This window comes from Elephantulus edwardii, unplaced genomic scaffold, assembly GCF_000299155.1.
Source record: "Elephantulus edwardii isolate Elephantulus edwardi_28Jun2011 unplaced genomic scaffold, EleEdw1.0 scaffold00009, whole genome shotgun sequence".
Classification (NCBI taxonomy): Eukaryota; Metazoa; Chordata; class Mammalia; order Macroscelidea; family Macroscelididae; genus Elephantulus; species Elephantulus edwardii.
In genome coordinates this window covers 7193603-7205992 of record NW_006399759.1, presented here as the reverse complement: position 1 = coordinate 7205992, position 12390 = coordinate 7193603, and the positions used below count along the sequence as shown (strand labels likewise).

At 42.1% G+C, this 12390-nt stretch overlaps 1 protein-coding gene across 4 annotated transcripts in view; it reads right to left on the bottom strand.

Moving 5' to 3' along the window:
• OTOF (otoferlin) overlaps positions 1 to 12390 on the bottom strand; it is a 134763-nt gene that overhangs the window by 95156 nt on the left and 27217 nt on the right. For all 4 annotated transcript variants that reach the window (XM_006880609.1, XM_006880611.1, XM_006880610.1 and 1 more), the window contains exon 2: positions 9229 to 9287. In XM_006880609.1, coding sequence (XP_006880671.1) covers positions 9229 to 9287 — 59 coding nt within the window. The remainder of the gene's footprint in view (positions 1 to 9228; positions 9288 to 12390) is intronic.

The window sequence follows — 12390 nt, the reverse complement described above, 5'->3', positions numbered from 1 at the left end:
GATATATAGATAGATAGATAGAGAGAGAGAGAGAGAGAGAGAGAGAGAGAGAGAGAGAGCTCACATGAGTGAGTGAGCTCTTATTGGCAGTTGTGCTGCAATCCTGAAGGCGTTTGAGGCCACCAGCTAATCTGTGGGAGAGGGATGGGCAATCTCCTCCCATGGGATTTGTTGTTGTTGATTGCCATTCAGTCGAGCATGACTCATAGGGAGCCTGTGAACAAAAGCCCAGAAGTTTTTCTATAACTATAGTCATTTATCAAAGTTCATAGTGTTTTCAGAGGCATGTTGTTTAGGAAGTGGATGCCACTCCTGCTTCCAACCCATAGGATTTACTGCCTCTGAAGACCTGCTGGAGGGTTAGCTACCGGTTGGTTCTGACTCTAAGGTACACAACTATATATGTAAATATAAAAATATCTATATGTGTGTGTGTGTGTGTGTGTGTGTGTGTATGACTAAAGATGACTGGATGACACGGCTGGACTCTGTAAGATGGGTGCTCTTGTTTTTGTTGAGGGTAATGTGGAAAGTTTGGTTATTTTTTAATTTAAGCCTCTTGTTAGAGTCAACAAGACCTCCTGGAGGGCCCTTATATTTAAAAGTCAGTTGAATCCTCAGGCCTTGTGTTATTATATTTTGGAGGAACATTCTTCTAAGTCATACAGCACTTTTCTGTTAATTTGCTGTACTTAGGTAATCTGGGTTTGTTGTGATGCTGAACCTTGTGCTGCTGGGGTATCAAATGTCATAATGGTTACCCATGGTAGACAGTGTTTTGTGGAGCTCCCAGCTTAAGACAGGTTTGGAAGCAAGAATTGCATTCACTTCCTAAACCAACATGCCACTGGAAGCTTTATGAACTTGGAGGAATGACAATAGTTATAGAAAGGCTTCAGGTTTTTTGTTCATAGGGTCCACTATGAGTCATGCTTGACTTGACAGCAATCAATAACAACAACAAGGATGGCAAAAGAAGAATTGATGCCTTTGAGTTGTGGTGCTGGAGAAGAGTCTTAAACATACTTTGGACCACCAAGAGAACAAATAGGTCTATCTGGGAGAGGGTGAAACTATGATTCTCCTTGGAGGCTAGGATTTTGAAGCTCCATCTCATACTTTGGGCATGAGGCCAGGAGACCTGTCCTTGGAGAAACAGAAGAGTGGAGAAACAGGGCAGAAGAGGAAGACCCCAGATGAGATGGATTGATATAGTTATGGGGACAAATGGAGTTGGTGTGTCAGAATTAGTGAGACGGGCTCAGGACAGGGCATGGTTCAGAGCTGCTGTACATAGGGTTGTTATGAGTTGAAGATGACTCATGGCACATAACAACATATATAAAATTTTGCAGAACACCCTAATCATAACCATAATCTAAACCTAGGGCATACAGTTAAAGCTTCATGCTGAGAAAAATCTATAACTTTAAATTAATCTATTAAGAAACAAGAAAGATTCCAAAGAACAGACATGACACTCAATGCAGGAAGCTGGAGAAACAACCATAGAAGAAACTTAAAAAAATATAATTAAAGGATATAGTAAAGAAAAAGACAAATCAGTAAAATAGAGAACAGGAACAATAACAGTAATAACAGATATGGGAAAATTAATGAAACCAAAAGCTGATTATTTGCAAAATATTAATAAGGTAAATAGATATTTGGCAATATTGATAAAAAACCCCCATAAAACATGCAAATAAAATTATACATTGACTAAAAAGGAGGACATAAGTAAAACAAATATCTGGAATAATTTTAAAACTTTTTTGTGATCAAGCATATGGTAATAAATTTGAAAATTGTAACACTTCCTAAAAATGATAAAAATACAAAATTAGTGCAAGAATATAGAAATTAAAGTTAAAAAGCTTCCTTCCTGGAAAAGTCTAGATTTAGATTATTTTACATTTGATTGCTCCAAAACATCAAGGATGAAAAATTTTATGCATGCTTCCCCAGAAAACTTTATGAACACAGCTGCAAAAATATGAAATAAAAATATTTACTAACTGAATCCATCAGTGTATTCCTAAATACTACATTATAAAATATACTGAAAGAGTAAAACTTTGATCTTTGTAGTTCAAGCTTTTGATAGTTTACCAGTTTCTTAAAAATTTTGTTATTGTTTAGAATACACTCAGCAAAACATATACGAACTCAAGTTACTCCACGTATAATTTAGTGTTATTTATAATGCCCTTTGAGTTGTACTCTCTTTTGATTTATTATTGTCAATTTGATCCCATCTAAATAATTCTTGAAAAAGCATAGACCTTTTATACTGCCTAAATAAAGCTGTTTAGTTTTAAGAAAGTTTCAGAGTTTGAGGTATAAAGATTATCTCAAAACAAAACAAAACAAAACAAAAAAAAAGAGCTTTTTGAATCACCAGAATAAAGAAGCATCGAACTGCAAAAAAAAAAAATTATCTCAGGGTAATTGTTTCAGGGATTCATTCATCCTCTAAGACTTCAGAAAGTGGGAGCTCATGAGCATGAAAAATTCTACATTTCCCCCCCTTTTGATCAGAATTCTTTTATAGAACCTTTGACCAAAAATGTTTAGTAATGATCATCTGGCACTTTTTAGTTCTGGTCTCATAGCCAAAGAGGCAGTTGTTTGTTCTTGAAGGCCACTAGCCATTCATTCCATATTCTCCTCCTATTCTTGTCTCTCCTTCTTTCCTTATTGTTCCAGGTGAATGGAAACCACTTGATGTGCCCTGTGGACATTTAGGTGTTACACTATTTGTAGTAATATTCTTTTTTGACAAATTAGACTTTGCTATTTCACTAAAGAATTGATGATTTCCAGATTCTTTGCCTGCTCTAATAGCAAACATTGAGGTCCACTGGCATGATCCCACCTTGTCTTCCAGTTACTTCTCCGTCTCTGCTACAGCCGTGCTGTGTGACCCATTTCCTTCCAATTGTGCTGGGCTTCCCTTCTTCCAGGATGGCTTCTGCCTTTCTATTTATGCAGCCTGGGACATCATCCTCCTTCACAAATTATTGTCAATGTCTTCAGTCCTATGTGTGATTAGTTTATTCTCTATATCAGTCTGCTCTGTTGAAATGGATACTTTTCTCTCTGGTCTCCTTTGCAGTTTGTCTAAGTTTTAGTCTGTTGTTGTTTGTCACTGAGTCAGAACAAACTCATAGCTGACCGTCCAATAGGCTTTCAGAGGTAGTAAATCATATGGGAGGAGATTGCCTATTCTTCTCCTGAAGAACAACTGGGGGATTTGAACCAAGTGTCTTTGGGATTGTAGCACAGCTTCTTACCACTATGCCACGAGAGGTCCCATATTCTGCCTTGTATTAATGGGAGCACTACACGTTTGTCTTCCTTTTTTGGACTCTCAGTGTTCTATGAGGACATAGACGACAATTAAAATTTTTGTTTTCTAATAGAGTTGTAGAAAGAGAGATCAGCTGGCCCAGTGGACAGAAGGCGATGCTACCAAGGCGAAGGTGGGTGACTTTTAATCCGTGGCCCTCAGACCTGTCTTTCATTGTTTTTGTTCAGACATTCCTCTAGGTCGTGTAGAACTGGTGTACAAGTTGCCGTACTGCGGTAGCTTGGGGTTGCTGTGAGGCTGAACACTGTGACACTGATGTGTCAAATATGTTAATGGTTGGCTACCCAATGCGGACAGAGAGTGGGGTGGAGCTCCCTGATTAAAACAAGCTTGGAAGGAGGAGTGGCATCCACTTCTGTAAGAGCTTGCCTCCGGAAACCCTATGGACCTGGAGAGAGGATAAGAGACACCCAAGCGCTGAGGACTCTCCTTCATAGGGTCGCTATGAGTCGCCTGCGACTCGATGGCACTTAACAACGACGACAACAACAACAACAACAACAACAACAACAACAATAGCGTTATGCAATCTAGTGTTGTGCATTAACTCCCCGTCCACAAATTCTATTAAAGCTAGCTTGCATAATAACTTTTTATATTAAAAATCATAGTAGGCTATTAAGACAAGCTTGAATAGTAAAACTCTACTATCAAACTCAAACTCATTGCCCCAACTCATATCCGACCCTCAGTGAGTTTTCCCAAGCTGCCAATCACATGAATGGTGGCTCATTTTTCTCCTGGTGAATTTCAACCACCAGGAGGTGGGGCTTTTGGTTTAACAGCATAACTTCTTACAGTCTATGGCACCAGAGCTCTCTAAATCACACTATAATCATTATATTTAGGGGCAAAACTTTAGATGCAATTATTCCCTTTGAAGTAAAAAAAAATACAAAAAGGATAGCCACCATAATCATGACTGTTCAACATAGAATTAGAGATCCTAGTCAATGTTCTATGGAAAGATAAACACATAGATAGTGGGAGGAATACAGATTGAAAAGGAAGAGATAAAAACTCTTTCTATACACAAGAAACACAATGCACCTAACACAAACTATTAATACTAATGAAAGAACTCAGCACAGTTGTGAGATAAGAAATAGACTTGGGAAAAGGAATGCACCTCTCTATGCCATCAACAAGCAACTAAAAGATAATAAAAAGAAGGTATTAACAAGCATAAAAACCATAGGGTATCTAGGAAATAATCACAAATGAATAAGACTTCTTGTATATAAAACTTTAGGACTCTTTAAAGGGCCTTCGGACTCTACGAAGGGAGATGGCAGGTAACTTGAACAGATGATTTCATATTATAAAATGGACATTTCTCTAGTGGCAAGAAACTGCACTGCATTTCCAAAAGCTTGTAGTTTGAGTCCGTCAGTTGGTCCATGGAGCAGGATGGGCAATCTCCTCGTGTATGATGAACTGCCTGTGAAAACCTGCCTGAGGGTCAGCTCTGGGTCGGTTCCTACTCGACAGTACACAACAACAACATGCAATCATAGTAGAAATTCCAGTTGGTTTTTGAAAGAAAAAAAAGTATATATACTTTTTACATGGAAGAATAAAGGCCCATAAGAATTAGGCCAATTTTTAGAAAGAAAAAAGAGAACTTGCTTTACCAAATAGTGGTGGGGTAATCCTGTACAGGAGACAACTATGGCTCATAGCAACCCTGTGGACAACAGGCCTGAACCTTCCTCAATCCTGTGCCATCCACTCTATTTCTAATATACTCAAGCTCATTGTCCATTCGCTTTGTTAATATGTCTTGTTGAAGGTCTTCCTCTCTTTCTCTGACCCTCCTTACTAACCTTACCAGATAGTAAGACATAAAAAAAAATACCTTGAGTAAACCTGTTCTGCAAAGTTCAAGAACAGAGGAATAGACAAATAAAGTGGACTAGAACAGAGGGCTCAGACACAGAGAGGGATTGCACAGTATGCTGGTGCCAGTACTGCCTTCCATGGAGAAAAAGAAAACTGGACCCCTGTTGGAAGCCATATGCAGTGTACAAAGTATAACAATAAGAAAGAGGAAAAGTGTAGGAGAATGTATTTGTGACCAAGGAGAAGCAAAAGACTTCTTACCAAAATTTGAAAACAGAAATCATCTGGCATAAATTTGGTAAATTGAATTGGAATTAAGTATTTTTAGCCAATGAAAGAGACTGTGAACACAGTTAATGGATTGATGATGAACTGACTGGGGATATTTTCAGTACCTGAAATAAACAAGGTGATGATGTTGTTAGGTGTAATCAAATTGACAAACTCATGTTGTTGTTAAGATGTTGTCGAGTTGAGTTCGACCTGTCGTGACCTTATGAACAACAGAACCCTGTTTGTCCTGTGCCATCCTCATCCTCTCTGACACACTTGCGCCCGTTTTTACTGCCATTGATCAATCCATCTCATGGAAAGTCCTCCTCTCTTTCACTGACTTTCCATATTTCCAAGCATTAAGTACTTCTCCAAAGAACAGCCTCTCCTAGAAATAAGTCCAACGTCTTTGCCTCCAAGAAGCACTCTGGCAGCGCTTTCTCCAAGATATATCAGTTTGTCCTTTTGTCAGTTCATTGAATATTCATTACTCTTTTCCAACACTACAACACAAAGGTATCAATTCTTCTTCTGTAATCTTTATTCATTGTCCAGTTCTCAGTTGCACAGCAAGTGATTGAAAAGACCATGGCTTGAATCAGGAATACCTTAGTCTTCAAACTAATAGTAGAGACTCCTCCCTCCATCTTTGAGATTTCAAGGGATGTGGTGGAGGAAGGTAGAGTCCCCTCCATCCAACTTTGAAATCTCCAATGTGGCAGAGGAAGGCTCTTGGCCGTTGTGCCAAGCACCAGAGCCAAAGATCCAGCTAAGCCACTGTACATGCCATAATACTACCCATTCTGCTGTTCCACGTGGACCTCAGCTTGAGGCCAGAGAAGGCTGTCTTATGCCATAATAGTTATATGCCTTATTGTCTTTATGGTTGACTTTTAGAGGTACAACACCTATCTATCATTTCATTGAACTGGAGGATGATTTGCATGTTGCTAATTGATGGACATTGAGATTGTCAACAGTTTCAGCTTGCTTGGCTCCACAATCAATACTGTTGGTACCAGAAGTCAGGAAATCAAAAGATTAATTGCAATTGGAAAATCTGCTACCAGACACCTCTCCAGAGTACTGAAGAGCAGCGATGTCAGTCTAGAGATTAAGGTGCATCTCAGGCTAAGGTGCATCTCAGTCTTCACAATTACTTGCTATGCATCAGAGAGCTGGACAATGACTAAGGATGACAGAAGCAGAATTGATGCCTGTGAGTTGTGTTGTTGGAGAAGAGTATTTAATATACAATGGACTGCTAGGAGAACAAACAGGTTTGTCCTGGAGAGAGTGCAACCAGGCTGCATTTTGGAGGCAAGTGTTTTGAAACTTCATGTGACATACTTTGGGCATGTTGCAAGGAGGGATCAGTCCTTGGAGAAGAATGTCATGCTTGGGAGGATGGAGCAACAGTGCAGGAGAGGAAGACTCTGGATGTGATGGATTGACTCAGTAACTAGGGTAGTGGGGATGGGTGTCTCAGAGACAATGAAGTTGACTCAGGATAGAGCAGGGTTCAGAGCTGTTGTACATAGGATCACTAAAATCAGAGTCAGCTTGATGGCACATAACAGCAACAACAGCAATTGATGGACAGTCTCCTCCCATGTGATTAACTGCCTTGGAAAACCCACTAGAGGGTCAGCTATGGGTTGGTTCTGGCTCAGTGGCACACAACAGCAATTTCTTTGTAGCTTAGGTGCGTACATGCTTGCTTGCTTATTGTTTGCTCTTATTAGTACAGTACTTGTCTGTCACTTTACAGTACTTGGATAACTTGTGAGTTGCTGTAATGTTGGAAGCTATGATTCTGGTGTTTCAAATACCAGAAGAGTCACCCATAGCGGGCAGGTGTCTGCAAAACTCCCACATTAAGACAGATCAGGATGAAGGATTGGCTATCCACTTTTGAGAGAACAGACCTTTGAAAACCCTATGAAAACTCAGAGTGACCTTATAAACAACTGATCTGAACTTTGCTTTGTCTTGTGTCATCCTCACAATCTCAGTCGTGCTCAAGCCCGCTGCCGTATTGTGTCAATCCATCCCATGGAGGGTCTTCTTCTCTTTCATGGACCCTCCACCTTTCCAAGCATATAATTTTCCATGAACTAGCCTCTCTTGGTAACATTCCCAGAGGATATGAGATGAGGAAGTTTCACTATCCTTGCTCTGAGGAGCACCTACAGATAACTCTTATAAATCAATAAGAAAAAGATAGCCACTCCAATAGGGAAAAGGAGCAGAGAATATAAATGGGCAATTACAGCTTTAAATTTCAAAAAACATAGGCACATTAAGAGGTGTTCAAAATTAGTAGTAGTTGTTGTTGTTATGTGCCATCGAGTTGCCTGCAGCAATAATTTGTTATCAAATGGTGATTGTTGTGTGCAATTGAGTTGATTCCAACTCATCGTACCCCTATCCTCGAAACTCAAACTCATGGCCATTGAGTTGAAATTGACTCATAGCTGATCCTCCAATGTGTTTTTAGAAGGCTGTAAATAGCACAAGAGAGATTGCCTGTCTTTCTCCCACAGAACCACAAATTTGAGTCACCAGACAGGCACTGCTTTTGGCTTAGCAGTGCAACTTCCTGTGGACTACAACACCAGAGCTCCTAGTAACTGTATATCATAGAATGAAACTGCACTGTAGTGTTTCTTGCTGGACATTTCTTGGGCTAGATTTCAGCCTGGGAAACCTATGAGAGGTTCCATTCTGTCCTAAAGGGCTGCTGTCTTCAGATTTTACTTATTACAACTGTTTTTACAGGAGCAGATTGCTAGTTCTTTCCTCTTGCAGAGCTGCTGGTGGGTGAGAACCACAGACCTCTTTGTTAGTGGGGTACGGTTTAGCCATTGCACCACCAGAACTCCTCATTCCATGATTAGACTGGTGAAGTGGACGACTGGGTAGCACCAGGTATAGATGAGCAGGTGAGAAACAGGAGTCCTCCTGCACTGCTCGTGGTGGCACAGGGGCTGGAGTGCTTGATCATATACATGTAAACCTTGCGAGCTGGCAGCTCCAGATTCTTGTGTATAGCCCATGGAAACGATCACACAGTCAAAAGAGATGTGCATCAGAATACTCCATTTCTGGAGGTACATAGTTGGAAGCAAACTGGGTAGCCTTCACCACAGAAGTGAATGAAAGGTAGGGTAATCAACTCCTCCCAACTTGCCTAGGACTTCTCTGGTTTTAGTACTGGAAATCTACATTCCAGAAGCTCCTCAGTCCTGGACAAGTTGAGATGTTGAGAAGGCTGTCCACTCTAATAAGTGTGGAGGCACCTGATAGGGCATATTAGCATAGCATGTTAAGCAGATTAGTATAGAGACATGAATAGGACTTAAAAACAGTGCTCAGTGGAAAATAGTAAGAAAGGAAATATATAACACAACCCTATCTTCATCAGCTAAAGTAGATGTTCCACTTCCTCAGTAACGTATTGTCAATTCGCCTGTGATTCCTAACAACCTTATGTAAACAGCTCTGATCCCTGCTCTATCCTGTGCCAATCTTTTTGTCTCTGACACACCTCCCCCATTACTCCAGTCACTGAGTCAATCCATCTAATCGAGGGTCTTCCTCTCTTTTGCTGTCCCTGCACCCTCCCAAGCATGACATCCCTCTCTAAGGCCCGGGGTCAGATCAGCACACTGGACTCTGGGAAGAATGCTAACTCCTGTCAGCTCAGGGTTGAAGAAAACCTCAAGAGGACATCCTACCTCATCGAAGTCGGCCACATCCTCACAGTTCTCCAGGACCCGTGAGTAGAAGGATTGCCCTGTGTGAGGGAAAGAGGAAGTTTCAGTTAGTCCTTTCTAGACAACAAGTTGTGAAGCCAGGCGTCAGAGCTCCTCAACTTAGTCATTAGGCTATTACAGCACTTGTTGTTGTTAGGTGCCATTCAATCAAGTATGACTCATAGTGACTCCATGAACAATGAATCTGAGCATTACCCTATCCTGTGCGATTTGCATCATCTCATATACTTGGGCTCATTGTTACAGCCCTTGGATTCACAAAATACTTGTTTGTTTTTTTACTAGTTTATTTGCAACATTTGAATATATTGTTTTCCAGAGCAGATTCTTCCAATTTCCCTCACCTGCTCTCCACCCCACCCCCCCCATCAGATTGTACAACTCCATGATTACATGGAGATGCATATCCTGTGCAGTACTCTTGTGGACAAGGCAAGTTCCCAGGGAAATTCTTCTCTGATCCTCTCAGCAGCTCTGTGAGGCACACAGGTCTACGGCCTGGAGCACCCTATTTGCTGGAGAGTGCAAAAGGCTGGGGAGAGGCAGATCCAAGGTGGACCAGTCTCTCTTCTCCATCACACTCTTTCTCCATTTATTTTCTTGACCTTCTGAGACTTCCCCAGCTCTGCCAGCTTGCCCTGCTCCTTGGCCTTCAGCTGCCCTGAGTAGAAGACCTTGCCAGAGGCAAGTGAAGGCCTTGCCTGCTGAGGGGCCCCAGGCATTTCTGTGAGCATGCAAGCAACCATGTCCAGAGCCGCCTGCCCAAACCAGTCCTGAGAGAGCAACTTAAATCCTGGCCACTTTGCCCCTTAAGCTGACTGAGGGCCTACCCTTTCTCCACTCCCATCTTTGATTGTTAAGAGATTTTTGTTGCTGTCATTGTCATATTTGTTGTTAAGTGCCATTGAGTCAATCTTGACACACAGTGAATCCATCTGCCCCATAGGATTTTCTAGGCTGTAAACTTTACAGACATAGATCACTAGTTCTTTCTGCCATGGAGCCTCTGGGTGGTTTCAACAGCTAAGAGTGCTTAATTGTTAGTGTCACTGAGGCAGGCCCAGGCCCACAAAATAAGTGAAAATAGGAAACCTCTTTAAGACACTAGCTAAGCAAAAATAGGAAACCTGTTTGGCAGATTCGACCCTGAGGAGCAGCGGCAGATGAACAGCTTTAACCATATAAGGAAGATAGAAGTTCAGCTAGAAATAACAGAAAAACCAGTCCAGGAGACGAGTGATGGCTGCCTAGTAATCTAATAAGGGAATTTTAGATAGATAACCTACGACCTTTCTCTCTATGTATTTAACTGACTTAAAGCCCCTTTGCCCAAAAGATTTAACTAAGCAATCATATATATATTGTTATGTGACAATGAGTCACCTGCAAGTCATAGCGACCCTATGTACAGCAGCCCTAAACCCTGCTCTGTCTGCCAATCTCACTGTCTCCGACACACCTACCCTCATTACCCCAGTCACTGAATCAATCCACCTCATCGAGAGTCTTCGACTACTGCACCGTCCCTCCACCCTCCCAAGCATGACGTCTCTCTCCAAGGACTGGTCCCTTCTTGCAATATGACCAAAGTATGTCAGACGAAGTTTCAGAATCCTTTCCTCCAAGCAGCAGCCTGGTTTAACTCTCTCAAAGATGAACCTGTTTGTTTTCTTAGCAGTCCATGGTATATTCATTAAAGAGACCTCAATCATGACCTTGTAAGCCTATATAAAGAGGAAACATTTTGCATTTGGGGAGCTTGACCCTTGAGAGGCTGTGGTCTCTGTCAGCGCTCCCTGCAGATAGTAAAGTCTTGCTTGCTTCACCAAAAGAGCTGGTAGCACTGTTCCTTCGCCTGGAGTCACTGGACAGGAGGTTGAATTCCTGCAACAGCACCTGGATTCCCTACTGCACTGATTGCTGTCTAGTCACTTCCAACTCATGACAACCCCGTTATAGGACAAAGCGGAACTCCCCGTAGCATGCCCAGCCCTTGCTTCCTTATCTTTCTCCTGCAGTGTCATCGGTGGGTTGTAACTGCTGACTTTTCACTTAGCTGCCCAACACCTAATCTGCTGTACCATCAGGGCAGAGAAGAAGGCCTCAGGTGGCTTCTCTCCTTGTTCCCTGTGTTGTTAGGTGTTATATCAAGTTGACTCTGACTCGGAGCAACTCTAAGAACAACAGACCTGCACCTTGCCCCATCCTGCGCCATTCTCTTCATCTCTGATATGCTCCAACCTACTGTTACAGTCACTGTGTCAATCCATTTCATTGAGGGTTTCCCCCTTTTCCCCCTGACCCTCCACCTTTCCCAGCATAATGTCTTTTTCCAAGAACTGGCATCTCTTGGCAACATGCCCAACGTATGTGAGATGCAGTTTCACCATTCTGGTCACTAAGGAGCAACCTTACTATACTTCCCCCAAGAGAGACTTCTTTGTTCTTTTAGTGGGCCATGTTGTCCCCTAGCACAGGTTAGAGGAAGTTTGTGGTTTGAACACATTGTCCCAGAGCTGCCCCTACTCCACGTTCACATACCACCTGACAGGGTTCTTGCCTAAGTACCAGCTGAGGTACTCTTTTCAGATCTATCCAATCAGAAGTGGCCTTGGTGCTGAGAGGAAACAAATCAGAAGGTCTGGGGTCATAAGGAGAGAGTTGAGGGCAAGGGGTGACAAGGCATGGATGATACTGGCCAGTTCAGTTCATTTTGAGTAACACCCCTTTGAAACTAGGGCTGGTGTCATAGGCCTTTTGCTGGAGATATGGATTGTAGCATGGACAAAATGCACAAGATGCTGGTCTTCAGAAAGCTGACTGACTAGAAGGTTATTGTTGTGTGCCATTGAGTTGGAACCGACCCATAGCAGACCCTTTTACAGGATTTTCAGAGGCAGGAGGAGATTTCCTATCCTCTCTGGAACACCTGGTGGATTAGAACCTCATACCTTTGGGTTGCCACACAACACCTTACCACTAGGCCACCAGAACTCCATGTCCAGGACAAGGAATTTGGGCAAGCTGTCCAGGGTTGTGTCATCCGCATAACGCAGATTGTTGATAAATCGTCCACCAATCCTGACCCCACATTTCTCCTCATAGAGCCCAGCCTCCCGGATA